Consider the following 23,683-nt stretch of genomic DNA (forward strand, 5'->3'; position numbering starts at 1 on the left):
AGCATGGGCAGAATATACCTAACCTCAGCTTAATTTGGAGGTTTCATCATCTAGGTTCTGGCCTACCTCATTTTGTCAGTGGCAGTTTATAGAGGCAGAGTTTCCTAGGGTGGGTCTTGTCTCTTGTGCCAAAGCAAAAGCGTATTCTTCATTCGTCCAGAGCAGAAATCAGACCTAGATTTGGCTGGGCTTCATCCAACTTTTTGTGAGTTCAGCATTCCTGTGCTCAGCCTAAACTGTTACTTAGAGCACCAGGTGTGCTTTGAAAATTCAGCTACCTTTGCCCATGCCATTTGATATAGCTGTACAAAAACACAAAACATAGTTTTATAATTAATTAATTTATTATTATTATTATTATTATTATTATTATTATTATTATTATTATTATTATTATTAATATCCTGCCCATCTGGGATGCCCCAGCCACTCCAGGTGGTTTCCAGCATATATAGGTAAAGGTAAAGGGACCACTGACCATTAGGTCCAGTTGTGACCTACTCTGGGGTTGCGGCGCTCATCTCACGCTATTGACTGAGGGAGCTGGTGTACAGCTTCCAGGTTATGTGGCCAGCATGACAAAGCCGCTTCTGGCGAACCAGAGCAGCACACGGAAACACCATTTACCTTTCTGCTGTAGCGGTACCTATTTATCTACTTGCACTTTGACGTGCTTTCGAACTGCTAGGTTGGCAGGAGCTGGGACTGTGCAACGGGAGCTCATCCCCGTCGCAGGGATTTGAACCGCCGACTTTAACCCTAGGCTCTGTGGTTTAACCCACAGCGCCACCTGCATCCCTCCAGCATATATAAAAACACAGTAAAACCTTAAAAAGCTTGCCTATACAGGGCTGCCTTTGGATGTTTCCCAAATGTTACATAATTACTCATCTCCTTAACATCTGATGGGGGGGCCTTCTGTCTGGTTCTCTGTAGCTTCACTTCTCACGGTGTGGGAACCACCAGAAGGCCTCGGTGCTGGACCTCAGTATCTGGGCTGAACGATGGGGAGTGGAGATGCTCCTTCAGGTATACAGGGCTGAGGCCGTTTTGGGTTTTAAAGGTCAGCACCATCAATTTGAATGGTGCTTGGAAATGTACCAGGAGCCAGTGTAGGTCTTTCAGGACTGGTGTTCTATGGTCTCGGCGGCTGCTTCCAGGCACCAGTCTAGCTGCCACATTCTCGATTAATTGTAGTTTTCGAGTCACATTCAAAGGTAGCCCCACGTAGAGCGCATTGCAATAGTCGAAGCGGGAGATAACCAGTGCATGTATCACTGGCAAGACAGTGCGCAGGCAGGTAGGGTCTTAGCCAATGTACCAGATAGAGCTGGTAGACAGCTGCACATGAAGCACATTTGCTTATGGCAGGGTTGGGGAACATTGGCCCTCCAGATGATACTGGACTATGTGGGAGATGGGATTGAGTATTAAATCTGTAGATTAAATTTTAACCACCTATCCCATGTACAGTAACTAAGGTAACTTAAATGCTTTACCTGCAGTTTACGAAAGCTTAGGAATTAGGCAGTTGTGCTTTTTATTTATGGCCTGCTGACCTCCGCCTCTTCACCCCCGTTGCAGAGAATGAACCACCCTTTTTTTAGTTAGAGAAACAAACAAAAAGGTTTACTTACATTTCAGCGCTGACAGCAAATACAGCAAAGTTACTAGGAAGTTTAAGAACTCTTGTGTGCCAGCCCTGTGCTTGTTTAGCAAAACATGCATTTGTGATTTGGCTGCGAACGAACCCTCACCAACATCCCTGATCATTGACCATGCTGGCTGGGACTTAGGGGAGTTGGAACTTACTGTAGTAAGACCTGGAGTGCAAGCACAGGTACCCAAGCCCTCGCTTAGGGAGTTGATGTGATCTGCTTTCCACTGGAGATGGTGAAGCCTCTACTTGTGCTGTAGATTGCAGCAAATGATCATCTCAATCTCTCCATGATCACTTGGGCTGGAGCCAAGTTATATTTTCATGTTACTGCTGTTATGCTGCCCTCCCACTTGAGTACAATACCAGCTGGGTAACACGTGACTGGAAGCCTGTGTGTGTGTGTGTGTGTGTGTGTGTAAAATTTGATAAAGCCCCATATTTTCTAGGGCTGTGTCAATGAGCTTAAACCAGGCATTTCTTTCTTCTTTGGCGATCACTCATAGCTAAGTACTCGGCCCTCCAGATGTTTTGGGAGTACAATTCCCATCATCCCTGACCACTGGTCCTGTTAGCTAGGGATCATGGGAGTTGTAGTACCAAAACATCTGGAGGGCCGAGTTTGTCTGCCTGGCTTAAACTATACATAGTACGACTTGCTTAACTGGCTTTTGAGGGGGAAACAATGCAAACATAATGCATTGTAAATATCCAAGGTGCCGTTTTCAGTAGCCTGACGAAAGAATGCAGTTCTTCAGTGTTCAGTCTTTAATAAATTTGACTAATTATTAGAAGTAATGGACTATCTCTTTAAATATTGGGGATATTTCTGGGAATGGGGAATATTGCAACAAGGAGCACTTGAAACACATCACAATATAAAAGCATGGGGGTGGGGAGAGGAAAGAAAGAAAGAAAGAAACAAGCCCCAGACCTGGCAGTGCTGTAGGTTTAAAGGACATGCATTTCAGCTGACTTGCATTGTCTGTGGATTTTATATTTTGGAAGAAAAGCTACAAAAATATTGAACCCCATCTCTATACATTTAAAGCAGTATCATAAACAGTTGTGGCTTTCCTCCAAAAGGATCCTAGGCACTGTTGTTTGTGCCTAGAGTGGCTATGAGCCTCCTATTCCTCTCAGGCGCCTACAATTCCAAGAGTGGTTTAACAATCTCTCAGGGAATTGTAGCTCTGGGAAGGCAATAGCGGTCTCATGCCAACTCTCAGCACGCTTCACCAATAGGGTTGCCAGACTCAAAAGAGGACAGGACTTCTGTGCCTTTAATTGCCCTGCTCTCTTTTGAGTCTGGCAATTAAAGGCACAGAAGTCCTGTCCTCTATTGAGTCTGGCAACCCTATTCCCCCACGACAGTTTCCAGGAAGTGGTGACAGTGGCACAATACTGCTTTAAATGTATAGTGGAGGTGGTGCTTCAGAGGAAGAAAACTGCCTTCTAATGGACAATGAGAAGAAAAACGAAGAGGATATTGTGTTAAGAGTATGGATCAGGCACCCCCAAACTAGGCTCTCCAGATGTTTTGGGACTACAATTCCCATCATCCCTGACGACTGGTCCTGTTAGCTAGGGATGATGGGAGTTGTAGTCTCAAAACATCTAGGGGCGAGTTTGGGGATGCCTGGTATGGATCAATATACAATTGGTGATGGCTTTGCATTTGCTCATAAAAAGGGTCTCCTTTTCCTAGTGCTTACAGTCAAGGCCTGGTGCACATTGAAGTGCATTACTTTCCTGCTGTGTCTTTGTCACCTGTTCAAAAACTACCATAGATCAGCATTTGGAGCGAATCATTAAGAGAGATGTAATTTCCAATCTCTGGTGTTTTCTGGTGCCCTCTGGACCTGGGCATTCCCACTTTGGCCCCACTATTTAACTATTAGAGGGCACCTTTTGTTGTGTGAACCGCCCTGAGACCTCCAGGTACATAAATTCAATAAATAATAATTTAATCTTCAATAAAAGCATGAAGCGATTATGCTAATTAAACATTTGCAGATTACAGCCCTAGCAATAACCCCATGAAGATGTCAGTCTGTGTAAATTCCCAAAGGGTTGAAATGAATATTTTTTTTATTCTTATGGCAGGGTCATCTAATCTAACCATCTGCAACCCATTTTATTTTAAATATATTTATTGGTTATCACATATTTTTTTCTTCTCTCACATGGGGCGTGGTGACTCTCTTAGACAGGTTCCTCAAATTCTTTTTAACCTGTTAAAGCTATGCTTGGTGGAGTCTTGGTGACTCTCTTCGACAGGTTCCTCTTCGTTGCTTTTGATTTAATTTTTAAAAGTTGTATATTATTATTTTAAAATGCCACCCTTAAACGTCGTCCGCGCAAGTTGCAGACTGCGACGTTTGTGTTTTTATGTTGCAAACTGCCCTGTGATGGTGATAATAATAATAATGATGATGATGATGGCGCCGAGCAACGGGAAGGAGCCTAAAGAGGCCATCTTGGAATCGGGCGAGCGTCACAGGCCCGCGACGCCTCCCGGCCCGGCGACGTCACCTTCGGAAGGCCCCCTACCCCTAGCTCTCAAATAATGGTGGGGAAGGGAGGACCGGGCTGCCCGTAGCGGTGCCTGAACCGGAATGGATCCTTCCCGGGAATGCCCGTTTTCGGAGGACAGCTTCAGTCGCTTCTCCTCCCAGAGCAACATCTACGGGCTGGCCGCGCTGCCCGGGGCGGCCCGCGGAGGCGGGCGGGGCCAGGGGCAGGAGGATTTCTCGGGGGCGGGGCTGGGGCAGGAGGAGGTGGGGGTCTCCGAGGGTCCAGGGCAGACCCTGGGGGCATCCAAAGCTCATTGGCGCTCCGAAACTGGGCCTGGGGCGGGTCTGGGGGTCTCCGTGCCCACTGCCCCCGGGGGGTGCGGGGACGGCCCCGGGGGGCTCCTGGCCGCCACCCTGAAGGGGAAAGTGATTTATTTCCGCTATCAAGACCTGAGGCAGAAGCTGCGCCCCGTGGCCAGGGAGCTGCAGTTCACCTATATCCCAGGTAATGGGGCAGGTGTGCTCAGTGGGGGGGGGCAGTCTGTGGGTTGGAATGAGGGACCGGGTGACCCAGGTTCCTGCTCTTTCTCTGCCCCCCACCCAAAAAAAACACTCACCCACCTACGTACCCGAGGAAATCTCTCAGTTCAGCCTTTCATTCATTTCCCTCTCTCCTTGCGTGATCTTTGTTGGACGCTGACTGCTGGCAGCTGATCTCCCTTAGCCCATGGTCTCCTTGTGTGTCTCTTTGCTTCTCAGTTGATGCCGAGATCGTCTCCATTGACACTTTCAACAAATCACCTCCTAAAAGGGGTTTGGTGGTGGGGATCACCTTCATTAAGGTATGTGTGGCTTTCATCCCTTTGTGAAATGATGCGTCGCTTGCATGTTCTTCACAAGCAGTGCTTTTGAAAGGTGGAAACCTAATACTGTATACGGAGGTGGCATGCAGGGAAGAGACCTTAGACGTTGACATCAGGGAATAATAATAATAATAATAATAATAATAATAATAATAATAATAATAAATTTCTAGTAAGCTACTCATCTGAATGGGTTGCCCCAGCCACTCTGGGCTGCTTCCAACAAAATATAAAGGAAAACAACGAAGCATCAGACATTAAAAGCTTCCTGAAACAGATGTCTATGGAAAGTCATAAAATTGATTATTTCTTTGGTATTTGATGGGAGCGCGTTCCACATGGAAGGCGCCACTGCTGAGAAGGTCCTCTGCCTGGTTCCCTGTAGCTTCACTTCTCTCAATGAGAGAAATGCCAGAAGGCCCTTGGAGCTGGACCTCAGTGTCTGGGCTGAGCTATGGGGATGGAGACACTCCTTCAGGTATACAGGGTAGGTCCTCACAAGTAAAGGTAATCCTTTAGGTATTGGGGCCTCAGAGGATGTGCCATTCCATTTTGGCTGCTCCTGCTTCGGAGAAAACATGCCTTGGGTCAGGTTGTAACTTAAATTAACACAATGGTTTAGAATTCTTGTCCTCGGGACAACCACTTTACAGCACTACTGGTGTGATTGGTGTGTAATTAGTGATTTTGCTAATTCATATTGTTTTGAATAGCTGTATTTGTTGTACTTTCATTTTATATATATATATATTTGTATAAACATTTGCTTACTGCATTTGGGGCATCTGGGCCAAAAAGCAGTATGTAGGTAAATGAGAACATAACATAGATTATTACTGGATTAAGCCCCATGACAGCCTTCCTTGGCTTGGAAAAGGAAGACTAGATAGAACTTTGGTTTGATGCAGTAGAACTCATCTTTAAGTGATTATGTGTACTGCAAAGTCTTCTTGATGTGAAATGAACTTGCAGCTTTGCCTGTTTCTCTTCCCATCTCCACAGGATTCCGGCGACAAAGCCAGCCCCTTCCTTAACATTTACTGCGACTATGAACCAGGATCTGAATACAACTTAGATTCTATCGCACGTGAGCCTTCAGTATCTGTTTTTGCCACCTAACCCTGAAATCGGTGCCCCAAGTTCCCTCCAATCTCTTCTGTTATCTCCCTGTTAGTCTTTGAAAACCCATGTCCTGGAAGCAAAATATATCAAAACTGCTTAGAAGACCTTCACAGATGTAGGAGTCAAAGTGCAGAATTTGGCGCGAAACATGGATTTTCTAGCAAAGCAAGGGGTGGGAGTTGGAAGTTAAAAGCCATTAGGTATTCTAGTTAGTTATGCCAAGATATGAAGCCCAGCATACATGGCATGTTTGCATTTTCAACAGAGAAGACTTCTGAAGCCACCTCCCAGTGGACTAGCACCTTAAGCTCTTAAAAACGCAATTGCTCAGAATTCCAAATTGGGTAATACCAGACCTTTGAGAGCTACAACTTCCTTTTGATTTTGGTGATGATACGGTGGTACCTTGGTTTTCAAACAGAATGTGTTCTGGGAGTCCATTTGACTCCCGGAACTGTTTGAAAACCAAAGCACGGCTTCCGATTGGCTGCAGGAGTGTCCTGCAGCCAATTGGAAGCTGCGGCAGACGTTTGGCTTCTGAAAATCATTTGAAAACCAGAACACTCACTTCCGGATTTTGATCGTTTGGGAGCCGATTTGTTTGGGAGCCAAGGCGTTCGGCTTCCAAGGTACGACTGCACTTCCCCTGGGGCATGTTCATGATCCAGAGAAGGTTGATTTATATTATCTCCCCCCCCCCCTCAGCTATGGAAACTGGGCTTATTTTCTTGTTTTCAGGGAGTATTTTTCTTTCTATCCAGAGAGCTGCTTGAACCTGGAACTGCAGTTTACTCCATTCCAACTGTACCATGCAGAGTAAGTATGCCACTCGCCCTTTCTCATCTCTCTGTAAAGGCCTGGTAAAACAAAAACCCACTTCCCTGCTTGTCCCTTTTTGTTTGTGTGCAAATCACTCTGGGAGCCCTTTTGGCTGAAGAGCTGGATACAAATACTCTAAATAAATTAAAATTGTAAAAAATATTTCGGGGACATTCATACAAAGCTCTTTAAAAAAGAAAAGAAAATGCTACTTCTCTCGTTGCAGGGTCCAGGTTGCTGACCAGCCGGAGACGGTCTTCCTTCTGAGTGGCAATGACCCTGCTATCCACTTATACAAAGAGGTGAGGCCACCAGATGAAGGCAAGATTTGGTTTCCCCGTTGTGCTGGAGGCGCCCTGATGTGACAGCATTGCTCCTCTCCTCTGTAGAATGAAGAGCTGCACCAGTTTGAGGAGCAGCCGGTGGAGAACCTCTTTCCTGAACTCAAGGAGCTGCCAAGCAAGTAGGAAGACTGGTTTGCTATTAAAAACAAGAGGGGGAGAGGAAGTTTTGGTACTACTGTGTGTGTGTGCGCGCGCAGGAAGGAGGCTTACAGAAGCTCTGAGACGTAAGGCCCAGCCTCTCCTTGTAACCTAAAAAACACAGCACAAAAGGAGAAGGGATGGGGAGGGAGGAGGGGAAAAGCAAAACCGTGTTCTAGGCTTTAGGTGCCAAGGCTTGCATCCAACCTTGGTCATACTTGGAGAAGACACTTTGAAATTAATGGGCACGACTAACTTAAGCACATAAGTTTCAGTGGGGCTACTCGTGAGTAGAGATCAGTTGCACTCCTTGCCTCAAGGGGCGGACTCTGCATCCCTCATTCATTCTCTCTGACCTCTGTTTGGCCCAGGAAACCACCCACTTCATTGATCATTGCCCTCCTCTCTCCCTTGCAGCGTCCTCTGGCTAGATGTGTACAACATTCCAAACTCAGGGCAACGGATCACGGCCTTTGGTTGCCAGAGCGGCTACATCCGAGTTGCCCAGGTTGAACCAGCCAGTCGAGGTAAGTTTTCTTTATTTGTGATGTTTTAAAAGGAGGTTGACAAGTTTCTCTGCTCATTGTGGAATCTTTTTGGAGGGAGGGATCTGGCTGTGCAAATGTCCCAGGCTTCAGCACTTGGTACACCAGCCTTTGACAGCCAGCATGCAGGAACTGATGGGAGTTGTAGACCGAAACAGCTGGAGGGCTCCAGGTTGGCAAAGGGTGAAATCAAAAGGCCCTGTATGAGAAGCCCCTATCACTATTGGCATTCCACCGGCTCTGTTTAAGCAGGCATTCCCTTGAATGTGAACTTTCCTGATCTATTTACCGTATATACTCATGTATAAGCCGAGGTTTTCAGCACATTTTTAATGCTGAAAAAGCCCCCCTCGGCTTATACTCGAGTGAGGCAGGGGCGAACGAAGCATGAACGGTACCCGGGGTGGGAGGTGGGGCAAACCGACCATACGGTGCATGCACAGCGCCGCTAGGTACGATGCATGCGTGCACCGTCCGTACGGCGGCAGGATCGCCTGCTCGTGGCTGCAGCCGCCACCGCCCGTACGGGCGGTTTGCTGACGGCGCTGCAAACATCTGCTTGGCTCTGCTCGCTCCCTCTGCCTCACGCGCCCAGCCCTTTGCCCCGCTCCATCCGAAGAGACAGGCATCGGGTGTGCGAGAGAGGGAGAGCCAGGCAGGTCTCTTTCTCTTTACCACACGCGCCTCCCCCAGCCCACCCCACTCTGCCTGAGACAGCGGCGGTGACTCTGAGGCGGTGGCGGTTAGAGCAGACGCGGGCAGGGATGGTGTGCCTCGGGGAGGTGGTGGCTTTTGCAGCTGCTGCTGCTCCTCCTGCCGCCCCTCCGTCCTTGCTGTGGGGGTGAAGAGGCGGCAGCGGGGGGTGTAGCCATGAGCAGAGGATCCTTTTATTTTTTATTTTCTTATTAACCCCTATCTGGACCCAGTGTTTCCCACCCTAGGCTTATACTCGAGTCAATAAGTTTCTCCAGTTTTTTGTGGTAAAATTAGGTGCCTCGGTTCGGCTTATACTCAAATATATATGGCAATTGCTGTGCTTTGTCACTGGTTTTTTATTGCAAATTTAAATTATAGCTGTTTATATGGAACTTTAAAAATAAAATGTATATATCTTATAATTGATTTTATACTTGTAAACTGCTTAGTCACCATCTTGGGGGGTAAATAAGTGGTATATAAATCTTCCTAGCAGCACCTTTCTTGAAGCCTCAGCCATTGTGGTGTTGGCTGACTGTCCCCTCTGCCCCTTCTTCCCCTCTGCCCAAGTGGTGCTGCAGAGCTGGAACATCCAGCAAGACGGTCCCATCTCCAAAGTCCTGGTGTTTGCTCTGCCAACGTCCTGCTGTCCAGGCGACCCCTCAGGAACCGTGGCTTCAAATGGTAAGAAACAAGAGGGGGCCATGGGCCTCTCTGCAACCTCAGGTGGAGAGAAGGAAGCCTTTCCCAAGCTGGTGCCCTCTGGGCAAATGGTGGAGTCCCAACTCCCATCACCCTGATCATTTCCTCTGCTGGATCGGAGTTGAAGTCTGCCAACATCTGGAGGGCACCAGCTTGTGGATGGCTGTCAGGAGCGGGTGCCAGGAGCAGGTGAAGTTAACTCTATTTAAACAAACAAGCAGCTCAGGAAGCCAGGCCTAGGGAGCACAGCAACTCTTCCCATCAGATCTTGTCCAATTGAGGCAGTTGGGAGAACTGAAGTGTTATGATTTTTATATAACCTCTGCTGCTCCAGCAGCATATGTGTCTGTTGGTTTTCACACAGTGAGTCTGAGTTACAGCATGAGAGAGGAAGTCTTGTGTTATCTCTTCCTGACCATGTGATGTTTTCTTTCTGTACCTTTTGTTTCTGCTTCTCAGTGGAGTAAGAAGCAAGATGCCTAGCTCTGTTCTGTTGGAGTTTTACGAGCAGAGAAACAGAGAATGGGCTTACAATAAAGTAGCTTTAGTACTACTTTTGTCTTCTTCATTCCTGCTGGAATATGCATGGATCGTGTGTGTTCTTCTCAGAGGAGGAGGATCGCATATTTGTTGGCCCTCTGGACTGCTTCGGTAGCGGCAGCCAGGGACTGGCCACAGGAAGGCTCTTGGAGTCTGGGGCAGTCTGGCGTTAGCCCCGGGAGCCTTTTCGACATGAAGTTCCCTGTCTTCCCACAGTTGCCTAGGCTTCTTCCTTGCTCGGGTTCTTCCCAAGCAACCTGAGACTCTGTCGGTGTGGCTGTCTCTGTTTCGCCCTCTTCATACCTCTTCTGGTTCTGGGAGCCCTGCAGAGAGGGGATCTGGTCACAGCGGGAGGCCCCCTGGTTTCTTCGACAGCCTGCCTCATCTCTGTCTCCCGGCCCTCCTTCTCTCCCGCCTCTGAACTGCTGTCTGCCACAGCCTCTTCCTGCTCACTAAACCCTGTTACCTCTTCAGCTTCCGACACCACCACCTCCTCCCAGTCTTCTCCCTCTGACCACTCGTTGCCGTCCCACCAATGCTCCCCAGGCTCTGAGTCTTCTTCCCCTGGGGGTTCCCCAGCTGGTAACTCCCAGCATTCTTCCGCATGTAGCCAGCCCATGACATGGCTGATGTGTAGGATGAGAGGCTGTTTCGCTTGAGGCTCAACAGCATTTGGGAACCGTGCAGGCAGTTCCGCTCTTTCTCTGGTGTGGGTTTCTTCCGTGTTTTTTTTATAAAAACCTTTGTATCTTCTCTTGCAGGTAATGCTGGCTCCCAGACTCAGAGCTACAGTGTTCTAGTCACCAGCACTCTTGAACTGTCTGTTGTCTACAGGTGAGTGGAGACGGGAGAGCAGGCGGCTTATCAAGTCACACGGTCCACCCTTTGCCCCATGGAGGATAAGGCTTTTGGTGCTTTCGTGTTTTTCTTCTGTATTTTTATGTTGTGAACTGCCCCGAGATCTTCGAATGAATGGCGGTGTACAAACTTGATAAATAAACAAAAACCAAATGAAATACTAGGCACGATGGCTGTACTCTGCTTCCGTGATCGGAACTAAATGCCACTTGCTGGAAACTGCAGTTGTGCCCGGCCCCTGCCTTTGGGCTTCCCACAGGGATCCGGTTGCCCACTGTGACAATTGGATGCTGGATTAGACGGGCCATTGGCCTGATCTAGCAGGCTCTTCTGACATGCATAGAATAATATAATCGTAGAGTAGGAAGGGACCCTGAGGGTCATCCAGTCCAACCCCCCGAAACACAGGAATCTCAGCTAATCATCCATGATAGACGGCCATCCAGCCTCTGCTTAAAAACCTCCCAACGAAGGAGTCCATTCTACTAACAGCTATTGCCGTCAGAAAGTTCTTCCTCATGTTTAGCTGGTATCTCCTTTCTTGTAACTTGAAGCCATTGTTTCAGTTCCTACCCTCCAGAGCAGGAGAAAACAAGCTTGTTCCAAGTACTGTTCCTAACCCTCTAACCCTGAGCACTTACTGTTCCCAACCCTAACCCTGCAGAAAGCCATTTATTTTGACCTGTTTTTAGGAGGTAATTTAATTATTGTTTGATTTTATACTAATGTTATATATTTGATGTTAGCCGCCCTGAGTCCGACTTTGGCAGGGGAGTGCGGGATATAAATAAAAGTTGTTTATTATTATTATTATTATTATTAGATCTTTGAAGATGGCTACCCTATCTCCTCTCAGTCTTTTCTTTTCCAACTCCCTCAACCGTTCCTCATAAGGCCTGGTCTCCAGAGCCTCGATCATCTCGGTCACTCTCCTCTGCACACGTTCCTGCTTGTCAATATCCTTCTTAAACTCTGGTACCCAGAACTGGAAGCGGTACTCCAGAAGTAGGCTGACCGAGGCAGAATAGAGTGGTACTCTTACCACTCTTGATCGCGTCATCGGCATCTGCTGCCTCCTTATTCTTATATGGCAGTGTCTGGTATTCAGCTATGTTTTACTCAGCATAGGCATATTGAAGTTAATGGACTTGAATTTCAGCATGGCTGCTCTAAGTAGAACTTGGTTGAATACCACCCAGTGTTGTTGTTTATTCCTTCCCCCCTTCCAGGAATGTGCTGCAGAGAGGCCTGGACGACCAGCTGGTCCTTCCCTTGAGTGACCAGTACGACAGTGTCCTGTGTGCCCTTGTGACCGATGTCAACTTTGACCGTGAACCAGAGATCCTGCTTGGCACCTATGGGCAGGTCAGCAGGGAGTGAGAGATCTGCCTTCACCCACCATGTTGGCTTGGATGGGTTTAGGGTCGTAGGGTGCTCTTACTGGGCAGCCTTCTCCGGTCTGGCATGCTCCATAAGTTTCTGTTTATATTTATTTATGTATTTTAAACCTAAACTGTGCCCCAGTGTTCCTCGCCAGGGGCTGTTATAACAAAGCAACCCACGAAACAAAATAAAAATGAAACTAGCAAATGATAGCTAAGGCTGCCTCCTGCAGGCCAGACTTTAACAGCCTTAAAAACCCTGTACATAGAATCATAAAAATGTAAAGTTGGAAGGGACCCCAAGTGTCATCTAGTCCAACCCCGGGCAGTGCAGGAATCTCCACTAAAGAATCCCCGACTGATGGCCTTCCAGCCTCAGTTAAAAAGCCTCTAGTGAAGGAGATTCCACCACCTTCTGAAGGAGTCTGTTTCACTGTCAAACAGCAGAAAATTATTCCGGGCGTTTAGTCGGAATCTCCTTTCTTGTAACTTGAAGCCATTGATTCGAGTCCTACCCTCCAGAGCTGGAGAAATCAAGCTTGCTCTGTCTTCCATGTGACAGCCCTTCAGATATTTGAAGATGGCTCTCCTATCTCCTCTCAGTCTCCTCTTTTCCAGGCTAAACATACCCAGCTCTTTTAACTGTTCCTCATCAGACTTGGTTTCCAGACCCTTGATCATCTTGGTCACCTTCCTCTGCACACACTCCAGCTTGTCAACATCCTCCTTAAAATTGTGGTGCCCAGAACTGGACACAGCAGTTTGTCAGTATCCTTCAATGCTCATTGGTTGATCTCAGGCAACATAACTAGAATTCTCTGGTCTTCTAGAGCCAGTGTGGTGTAGTGGTTAAGAGCGGTAGACTCGTAATCTGGGGAACCGGGTTCATGTCTCCGTTCCTCCACATGCAGTTGCTGGGTGACCTTGGGCTAGTCATACTTCCTTGAAGTCTCTCAGCCCCACTCACCTTACAGAGTGTTTGTTGTGGGGGAGGAAGGGAAAGGAGAATGTTAGCCAGACTCCTTCGTGTAGTGATAAAGCAGGATATCAAATCCAAACTCTTCCTCTTCTTCTTCTAGGAGCTTTTGTGCTACAAGTACCAGGCCCCGAATGCTACAGCAGGAGTCCAGCCCTCCAGCCCGTCTGATGGCGAGTTCTACCTGCTCTGGCAGCGCACTTTCCCCAGCCCCCTCCTGTCCATGGAGTATGTCGACCTCACCTGTGACGGCCTCTGTGAACTGGCTGTGGTGTGTCTGAAAGGGCTGCATATCCTTCAGGTGTGTGTATTGCAGGTGGGGTAGGGGTTGTTGCAAGGCACTTTCACCAAGCCCAAGCCCGAGAGGCCCTAGCACTGCCTTTCTCAATCTTGGGTCCCCAGATGTTCTTGAACTGCAGCTCCCACAATCCCTGACCATGGGTCCTGCTACCTAGGAATGATGGGAGTTGTAGTCCCAACAGCGCATGGTGACCCAAGTTTAAGAGAGGCTGCCGTAGCGCATCCATTTCAGGTTTTCAGCTTTATTTCATTTCCTTTTTCTCCAAAACACTTTGCTGCTTTCACATATTGCTGCAAGAAGCACCCAGGGCTGGTTTTCACTACCCCTGTGGCAGAATAAGGACTGCACAGTTTCCCCCTTCTTTGTATTCCTGGAAGCAAGAGGGTTAGGTACTTCAAATATTTTAAAGGGCAACGTTCAGTGAAGAGGCCTGCAATATCGCTGAGGACTGGCAATGACTTCTGCCTTGCCCACTAAGCAGAGAGAATTAATACCATCTGAGAGTGCCTAATAAATTAAAGACAAGTTATCCCAAATAACTTCCAGCCAGATTTGCATTCTTTAACTGCAATGAGTTGGCAGAAAGCCCAGATCCACAGGTGTCAAATCTGCTTAGAGCTGCCAACTTTTGCTTCTGACACATTTTTTGGGTGGGGAATCACCCCCCTCAACCTTCCATTTTAAAATTTAGCTTCGTGTGCTGACATATTCTCCCCCCCCTAATTCAGCAAAGCTTAACATTACAAAACTTTTTTTTATTCCCAGTTCTAGAATACTGGGTAGGACTGTCTGACTCAAAGTGTCACAGCCCATCATTCCTGTTTGTTCATTTTTTACATTTATATCCCACTTCTCCAAGGAGCTCAAGGTGATATAGACGGTTCTTCTCCTGCTCCCCATTTTATCCTTACAACACCCCTGTGTGGAAAGTTTGGCTCAGAAGCAGTGACTGACTCCAAGGCCAGCCAGTGAGCTTCATGGCTGGAGTGTAGATTCGAACCCAGCTCCTAGTCCAGCACTCTAAGCACTATACCACACTGATTCCTTCTGGGAGCTTTCTCCTTTTTGTTGCTGAGTGGCTGGCAAATTGCAGGGAGCCCTTTCAAGCTTTCCTCACCTCCTTCCCACATATTGCATTGTGCAATGACGATTCCCTTCTCTATTCATATTTATTGCCTTTGGTGTCCCCTGAAACGTTATGAAATAATAATAATAATTGATTGAATTTATATACTGCCCTATACCTGGCAGTCTCAGGGCGGTTCACAGAATAAAATCAAGATATAAAACCACAAAATACATTTTAACAGGGCATAGGATGTAAATCGGATCAACCAAACGCCTGGTTAAAAAGGAACGTTTTTGCCTGACGCCTAAAGGTGTATAATGAAGGCACCAGGCAAACTTCCCTGGGGAGAGCATTCCACAGACAGGGAGCCACTGCAGAGAAGGCCCCGTTCTCATGTTGCCACCCTCCGGACCTCTCAAGGAGGGGGCACACGAAGGAGGGCCTCAGAAGATGATCTCGGGGTCTGGGTAGGTTCATATGGGAAGAGGCGGTCCTTGAGGTATTGAAGTCCTGAGCCTTCGCTGCGAGGGACCATTATTGAGGCGCCTGATGAACTTAGGGATGAGCACAGAGCAAATTCCTTCAGAATAAAACCTGTCTTCTTGCTTCTTCCCCCACCCCCATATTCCTTGCCTCCAATAGCATAGCCTGATGCAGACGGCCGAGTGCCTCTTAGAGCGGCTCCGGTTGAAAGTGGCTGGCCAGGCGGCCCAGGTGGCACTTCCTGCACAGCACCAAGATGCCAAGCCTGAGGATGGTGATGGGAGAGGACCAAAGGAGTGATGGGAGCAGCTGCGCCCTCTTGCCTGTTCGCTTTGCCCAGAAACCAGGGAGGGACAGGACCTGCCAGGCTCTGCCATGCCACTGCAGAAGGAAATGAGGACCAAATCACTGGTTATGGTGAGGGAGTAAGGAGATGCTGGGTCCGCCCAGGACCCCCCCAAGCAACGTTTCTTGGATGTGTCTTGGCCTCTTGGCCTCAGGAAAGAAACCTCTTGCACGAGGCTCCTTGTGAACTGTTGCCATTCCATCTCTTCCCTGCCACTCCCCAAAGAGGCTGGCCTGACCAAGAACTCTATAAATAGGAAATAAATTTTGTACACTTAAGCAGGACATGCTCTCTGTGTTTGTGGTGAAGGTTTCTAATTCAAAGAAGAATAGAATTGTCCCACTGCTGAACGGCTCTTACTGTCAGAAAGTTCCTCCTAAAGTTCGGTCGGAATCTCCTTTCTTGTAATTTGGCTTGGGCCCTGTGTCTTCGGCACTCCTGAAGGGCAACGCAATATCTCTGGGTTGTGACTTGGCCATGCAGCCTAGAGCTGGGGCTGGAATCCCAGAAGCCGCACAGCTTATGAATTCCAACCACTAGCCCACACTGCCTGAAGAGTTCTGCCTTAAGCAGTCAGCTGGAGGAGAAGAAAGCTGTGCCTCTTGCCCTTCCTCCAGGCGAGGTGGACGTGAAGGGGTAGAGCATCTGCTTTGCATGCAGAAGTTTCCAGTCTCCACCTCTGGCATTTCCAGTTATGGTTAGAAAAAAAGCTCTTCTTAAAATCCTGGCAAGCTGCTGGCAGTCAATGCTGACAAGACTGAACGAGGTGGACCCAGTGGTCTGACTCCGTATTAGTGCCAGATTACCCAGTAGACAGACTTAAACAAAAGCCCAAGTGAATCGAGGTTTTGTTAATATTTCAAAAAGTAAGTCGTCATTGAGAGAGAGCTAAGCTGGTACAGCATGAGACTCTACATCTCCGGGTTGTGGGTTCAAGTCCTGTGTTGAGCAAAAAGATTCCTGCATTGCAGGAGTTTGGACAAGGCTCTCGTTCCTTCTATGGTTCTCTGGGAAAAATCAGTTATCATGGGAAAAATCAGATGATTGTTACACGCTACTACGCACAACCCATTTTCCTGTTCTCTCTTTATTACTTAATCCCCTACCGAAACCAAGGGGGGCGCCCTGCTAACATGTATCAAAATAACTCGAGGAAATAGGATCCTGTCATTTGTTGCTATAAATCTAGGGTGTTTTTTAAATTTATTTTAAAAAAATTATTTTGCAGGTTAGTATTTTTTAAAAACTTTGAATCGCTTACGGAGGCACAACCATTTTCTCAGTGCTTGGGGCCTCTAAAATGTCTTAACCCTCCAGCCCTGTTCTGTATACAGAAGCTTCCTATACATTCCGGCAAATTTCTCATCATCTTGAGCAGAGAAATGTGCTTCTCGGCATGTAGAAAAACGTCGGGTGTTGTATCTTTCCTGGGACTAGGTTCTGTTAGTGAGCACGAACAGATGGCCCAGGAGAGAGGGCACGGATTAAGCTTGAATTGCAATAATTAGGAAGTGTTTTGCAGCATCTTAGCACAGCTGGCGAAGCAGCAGCAGCAGCCTCTCTCTCGGTTCGGGAAGCGATGTGGCATGCCGTTCCCTGTGGGGTTTTCTCCGACAGGGACGGGCAACCTCTTGTTGGTCCAATGGTCCAATTCAAAGATGGCCAACCTTCCTCCAACCACATTCCAATGTGGGTGGGAGCTCAAAGGCGGAAGTGGTTGGGAAACAGAAGGAGATTCCTGCTGGTAGAATAAAGTAAAAGAAAGAAACACAATTCCCTCCAGTGGAAGAAAACAAAATAAAAACAGATTCAGACACGGTAAACAACAACACCACACTCCCCGCCAGGAATGATCTTCTGGCCATCCAAGCGGGATGTTCACTCCAGGACAACAGGGGTGGGTGGGCTTGGTGGTAGGCTGTTTCGAAGGGTGTGGAGTGTGGGCCTTTGATCTGCCTCCCCCTCCCCCAATTTTCCTGCTAACTGAGGTTTAATAAAATACAAAGCCTTCTAGCTCGAAGCAGAGAGGCTCTGGGCACCATTTCCTCAAACCAACAGGAGGTTCTTCGGCACTGCTTTTGTGCAGATATATATATATAGCCTCTGAAATGTGCTCAGAAGATTCTTTTGTAGACGGTGCTCATCATTTCGTTGGTACTTGTTCTCTCGCTGACTGTTCTGCTCAGTAATCAGAAGGAGGGAAGAGAAAAGCATATCCCGCTTCATTGTCCAAAGCAGGTTAATTTCCCATTTCCTTTTAAGTTCTTTTTCTGACTCTCCCAAGGTCTACGGCTGAGTGAGAAGTACATGCTTAAAAATAAACTGACATTCAGATTATGCTTTCTCAGGTGTTTCCAAACCCGGCATTTTATGTTTGGAAGCCGGAATTCAGGAATCAAGAGGACGCCATATTGCTCAGAGAAGAACTGGGTTTTTTTTGTTCATTTCCCAGAAGAGGAACAGATATTTGCTGGGTTTTCTGTTGTGAGGAAAGAAAGGTTTCTCTTTGAAGTTCCTCTTGTAGGGAAGAGGGAGGGCTTGTTCCATCTGTTCTCAGCTGGGACTGCCTTCAGGGCTTGTGTAGACCAAGCCCCTGTTTTCTTCTCTCCTGCATCCTTCCGATAACCTTTTAAAAAAACTTTCATCCCTATGAACATATATATATATGGTAAGTACCTATATAAGAGGTAAGTGCGTTGTATACATGGACATAATGGTTTCATTCAGAGTAGACCCGCTGTGTTGTAGCCAGTATAGTGCTAAGTTAAAATTACTTAGCCCCCTGTAAAATATTTTGCACAAGCAGAATTGTGCAAGAGTACAGGTAAGCAGACTGCTGGTAACTTCATTGTGCAATAGATTGCTCCATCCATGGTCCAACAGATTCTCACAAGCGCAACATTAACGTTCGCCCTTCCTTTAATGCAAGAGCCCTTGCTAGGTGAATTGCAAACATTGGATGCAGTCCACTGAAATTCATGAGCCCCGATTAGGTGTGTCTACGAACTTCACAGGGTCTACTTGGGGCATTGGAAACAATACAACTATAGCAATTGTTTTTGGCCGGGTGTGTGTGTGTGTGTGTGTGTGTGTGTGTGTGATCAGAGCACCACGGAAGCGCTGCCCCTCTCTGATTGTTCAAGGATCCCTCATAAGTGGAGATTCCTCTGACATGGTCTTTCTTCCATGTCCATTCATTTGTCTTGCAAATCAAGGGTGGGCATTTTCAACAGTGGTTGCTGGATCCCTAAGTCTAGTGCTTCCAATACGGTAAGGGTCCGACTCTGGGGTTGCGGCGCTCACATCGCTCTATAGGCCGAGGGAGCCGGCGTTTGTCCGCAGACAGCTTCCGGGTCATGTGGCCAGCATTGACAAAGCTGCTTCTGGCGAACCAGAGCAGCGCACGGAAACGCCGTTTACCTTCCCGCCGGAGCGGTCCCTATTTATCTCCTTGCACTTGGACGTGCTTTCGAACTGCTAGGTGGGCAGGAGCTGGGACCGAGCAACGGGAGCTCACCCCATTGCAGGGATTCGAACCGCCAACCTTCTGATCAGCAAGCCCTAGACTCTGGGGTTTAACCCACAGCGCCACCTGGGTCCCTTTCCAATACGGTAGTTTTACACAAGTCTATTTCTCAGGCCCTGTGCTCATCCCTCAGACAAGTCCCCTCTCTTCCAGAAGTTGTGTATGGCTTGCTTTCTTGAATATGGGACACCAGGTCCCCCCCCCCCCAGTCTTTTTTTGCCTTTTCTGCCTTAGTAGCCATTTTAAGGATTTATCCCTGTGCTGTCTTTGGTTGCAGCATGGCTGGAATTTTTTTTTGCTTTAAAATAAGCAGTTAAGGATAACCAGCAGACAGCCTGACTATACCCCTGACTGAGGACTGAAAGAATTATTAAAGTGTTGATGGTTTCAACAGGACGGGAAACCTTTTAATCCACGAGTTCCTACTTCAGCCAGCCATTTACCTTGCATGGCTTCCCTTTTCCCTTCTGCTGCTGAAAAAAATTAAAATAAAATAAAAAATGCACCGCCTTTCTTCCATAGTACCTCCCATCCAGAAATGGATCAGACCCACACTTGCTTAGCTTCAGCAAGGCTGCTGAGCCATGGTGAGAGCCAGTGTGGCATCATGGTTAGAACAGGCATCCCCAAACTTCGGCCCTCCAGATGTTTTGGACTACAATTCCCATCTTCCCCGACCACTGCTCCTGTTAGCTAGGGATCATGGGAGCTGTAGGCCAAAACATCTGGAGGGCTGCAGTTTGGGGATGCCTGGGTTAGAACGTTGGACGGGGACCTGGGAGACCAGGGTTCGAATCCCCACTAGGCCATGAAGCCTTGACCCTGAGCCAGTCACTCTTTCTCTCAGCCTAACCTACCTCACAGGGTTGTTGTGTGGAGATTAAATGAGGAGGGGGAAGAACCATGAGTTCCTTGGAGAAAAGGGCAGAATGTAAATGCATTCAATCAATCAATCAATCAATGTGCCTTCTGACCAATTCTTTGCATGCATATGGGAGAATCAGGTGATCTGTGTGTTGATGCAGGAGAAGAAAATAATAATAATATGGAAAGAAGAATTCTTGGAAGCCAAGATCCAAGTTTGGGGCAGGTGAGAGAACCCCAATAGAGATTTAAAATCAGAGAATGTGCAGCAGTAAAGCGGGGAAATACAGGATGTTTGGAAGGAATGTGCCCTTCCAAGTTCCTCCCAAAGTTTCCCCAGCGTAGAAAAAGACCACACGTTTGGTAAGTTAAAAATAGTTTACAGTGGAACCTTGGTTTAAGAACAGCTTAGTTTATGAACAACTTGGATTAAGAACGCTGCAAACCCGGAAGTAGGTGTTTTGGTTTGTGAACTTTGCCTTGGAAGCAGAACATGTTCCACTTCCTGTTGAGTGTGAACTGAGTCCCCCACTGTTATGGGAAAGCATGCCTTGGTTTAAGAACACTTTGGTTTAAGAACGGACTTCCGGAACAAATTAAGCTCGTAAACCAAGGCAACCACTGTACTTACAAACTATCCAAAGGTCAGATTCATGTACTTTTCCATACAGCATTCAGAAAAAGTTGCACAGACAGAAAACTTGGCTTAGTTGCAGTGGTGAAAGTTCCCAAATTTTTTTGGTACAGAAACTCAAGAAAGGCTTGTAAGATCCATGAGGTCGGAGCTGCAGCAATCAGCTCAGACCTCCTCCCATCCATTTCTGGATGGGAGGTTCTATGGAAGAAAGGCTTCTCAGATAGACTGATGGAGAACAATAGGACTGATTACCTAGTCCCTCCCAAGCTGAGCAAATCGAGGCAGGACAGCTTACTTTATGGTTTTAACCCCTTCATGCTTTAATTAGACTTACTGTACTGTAAGCATGTTGGCTATATGAGGCTGGTTATCCCACCCTATGGCTGTGGAGAACCTTCTGTCAAGTCATACCACAGTGCATACCTCTGAACAACCAATGTTAGAAACATTTTCTGTCAGTGCAGCTATAGCCTTGTTAAGTTTTCTTATTTAGGTATTCTATTTATATGCTGCTTAAGACTAAACCTGTTAAGTGGGTTACACTACTCTGAATACATTTTTTTAAAAAAAAAATCCAGGCATTTTAATAAAAGTTTGATCTTGCAGTTTTGACTGGGTTGTGTGTGGGGGTTCTTTTGGTAACCCTATTGGCTGGTTCTTTATTTGCACCACAGAGAACCAAAAAATACTCTAGGCCTTCTGGAATGAAATTTCCAAGATAAATATATTTTCATACTTTTTCAACCAATAAAGACTATATATAAATGGGCACTAAAGACCCCTCATTTTATGATGGGATTTTTCTTCCTGTTGGGAGAGTAGCAGTACAATAAACCCTGAAAACATTTTATGAAAAGTAATTAAATGTCAACCACTGTATGATACGAGATATATACTATAGGGTCATCATACATAATGCCTTTTGCGTTCTGTTAAATACTCCTCTACATCTGACCAACAAGGTATCAGTTTCAAACTTACAGGTAAGAGTATGAGAATTTTAAATTACTGAAGCAATACAAAAGTATATTTAAATATTTAAACTAAAATCCAACAAATGGCTGCTAAGACATAGCTTTCTAATATATCTTTTGGCCCACAACTAAATTTTATTTGTTGCTGTTGTGAATTTTCTTTTGGCTGCTTAAACCCCCCCCCCTTTTGTGGCCATTTTTAGTTTTTTAACACTATTGTTTTCAAAAATTGTATTGTAAGCCCTCTTGAGGAGGAGAGATGGCTTGAGGAAATGGCAGAATATTAATGTTTTGGTAAAATAAATAAAAGCAGGTGTATGCATTTTGTTTTGTTTTTTGTCTTGTTTCTTTTCTTTCTTTCTTTTAAAAAAAACAAAGTTTCTAGTCCACATGCCAATGAAGTTGTGCCTGAATGTATGCGGACACAGCTGGCTGACAGCTCAGAAGCCCGGGAGCATGGCTGAATAAAATCTCAAGAGAGCAAGCAGATGAATTATGCAAACTTGCTCCGATGTGCATAAACTATACCAGGTAACAAAAACTTATTTTTCAGGGCACCGTATTGTGATTGCCATGGACAATTTACCTGTTCTATATCTATATATGTAGCGTGTGTTTGCGTGTGAACATATATACAGTACCATTATTGATATATATAGCAGAGAGTGCTCACAATCTTGATTAAAGACAATTAAATATCATGCACAAGGTACGCATGAAATGCTTTTTTCTCCAACCCAAGAAATGGTGCAGATCTTTAGGAATGTCTTTTAAGTAACTTTCAGATGTGCCAGCCGTTCCCTAACAAGGCAACCTCCAGATGTTTTGGACAGCAGTTCTCAACAGTCTTAGCCAGTTTGCACAGTTTTCTTGTTGGGGAGGAGGCATAAATATGTTAAACCAGTTCTTTGGATGTGGATTCTGAGCATCAGGAACACCCAAATGAAATAAATGGGGACAACTCCTCTCCTCCTTCGTTTTTGCTGTCCACCTGCCCCCTGCTCCCAAGCCAGAAGCCAGAGACTAGAGCTGATTAAGGTGTTTGGTGGACCTAGAATAGGCCCTAGCTGCACAGATGTGGGGCTCTGAGCAATGCCTCCTTCTTGTGATCTTACAGGATGAATGGGCATATTTGAAGTGAAGAAGCAACGCTATCTGTGGAAATGGCCTTGCATTTGATTTCAGCAGCTAGACTGGTGACTGGGCGCGGTTGCCGAGACCACATAACACCGGTCTTGAAAGACCTACATTAGCTCCCAGCATGTTTCCGAGCACAATTCCAAATGTTCGTGCTGACCATTGAAGCCCTAAATCAGGCACCCCCAAACTTCGCCCCTCCAGATGTTTTGGACTACAATTCCCATCTTCCCCGACCACTGCTCCTGTTAGCTAGGGATCATGGGAGTTGTAGGCCCAAACATCTGGAGGGCCGCAGTTTGGGGATGGCCTCAGTTCAGTATGCATGAAGGAGCGTCTCCACCCCCATCGTTCTTCCCGGACACTGAGGTCCAGTGCCGAGGGCCTTCTGGCGGTTCCCTCGCTGCAAGAAGCAAAGTTACAGGGAACCAGGCAGAGGGACTTCTCAGTAGTGGCATCCGACCATATGTCAAGGAGAACAATAGCTACCAGACTTTTAGAAACATTTGAAGACAGCCCTGTTTAGGGAAGCTTTTAATTTTTGACGCACTACTGTATTTTAATATTTTGTAGGAAGCCGCCCAGAGTGGCTGGGGAAACCCAGCCAGATGGGCAAGGTATAAATAATAAATTATTATTATTATTTTCTCCAGTTGCATGCCCTCCCCATTTTTGAATATTTTTTATTGATTTCAGATTTTCAGTACGAGATGTCTCGAGTCAATTAAAAAAACCCACTGTGCATTAACATGAACTGCAAAATAAAACAGGCACTGCCTTTGCAAGGCTTTAAGTCTTACATTGCAGCTAGTTTATAAGAAAGGTACTGCGCATTTACAAACAATGAGATAGTTACAGGTAGGTAGCCGTGTTGGTCTGATGTAGTCGAAACAAAATAAAAAAAATTCCTTCCAGCAGCACCTTAAAGACCTACTAAGTTTTTTATTTTGGTATGAGCTTTCGTGTGCATGCACACTTCTTCAGATACACTGAAATAGTCCCCAGACTATATGGGTTTAACCCACAGCGCCACAGCTATCAGTCAGTCAATCACCCATTTCCACCACCCTTTCTCTACATATAAGCGTCTGGGGACTTCTATTTCAGTGTATCTGAAGAAGTGTGCATGCACAGGAAAGCTCATACCAAAATAAAAAACTTAGTTGGTCTTTAAGGTGCTGCTGGAAA

At 46.6% G+C, this 23,683-nt stretch overlaps 1 protein-coding gene across 1 annotated transcript; it reads left to right on the forward strand.

Annotated features, from left to right (window-relative positions):
- The first annotated feature begins 4,166 nt into the window (after positions 1-4,166).
- On the forward strand, positions 4,167-20,991 carry KPTN (kaptin, actin binding protein). The gene is made up of 12 exons (XM_060275533.1): positions 4,167-4,678; positions 4,933-5,015; positions 6,039-6,123; positions 6,920-6,974; positions 7,204-7,279; positions 7,367-7,440; positions 7,877-7,986; positions 9,271-9,384; positions 10,704-10,776; positions 12,030-12,165; positions 13,262-13,459; positions 15,171-20,991. Exons 1-12 carry the CDS (start codon positions 4,276-4,278, stop codon positions 15,309-15,311), a joined length of 1,548 nt encoding a protein of 515 aa, XP_060131516.1. The 5' UTR covers positions 4,167-4,275; the 3' UTR covers positions 15,312-20,991.
- Positions 20,992-23,683: the final 2,692 nt, after the last annotated feature.

This window comes from Zootoca vivipara, chromosome 6 (assembly GCF_963506605.1).
Source record: "Zootoca vivipara chromosome 6, rZooViv1.1, whole genome shotgun sequence".
Lineage (NCBI taxonomy): Eukaryota > Metazoa > Chordata > Lepidosauria > Squamata > Lacertidae > Zootoca > Zootoca vivipara.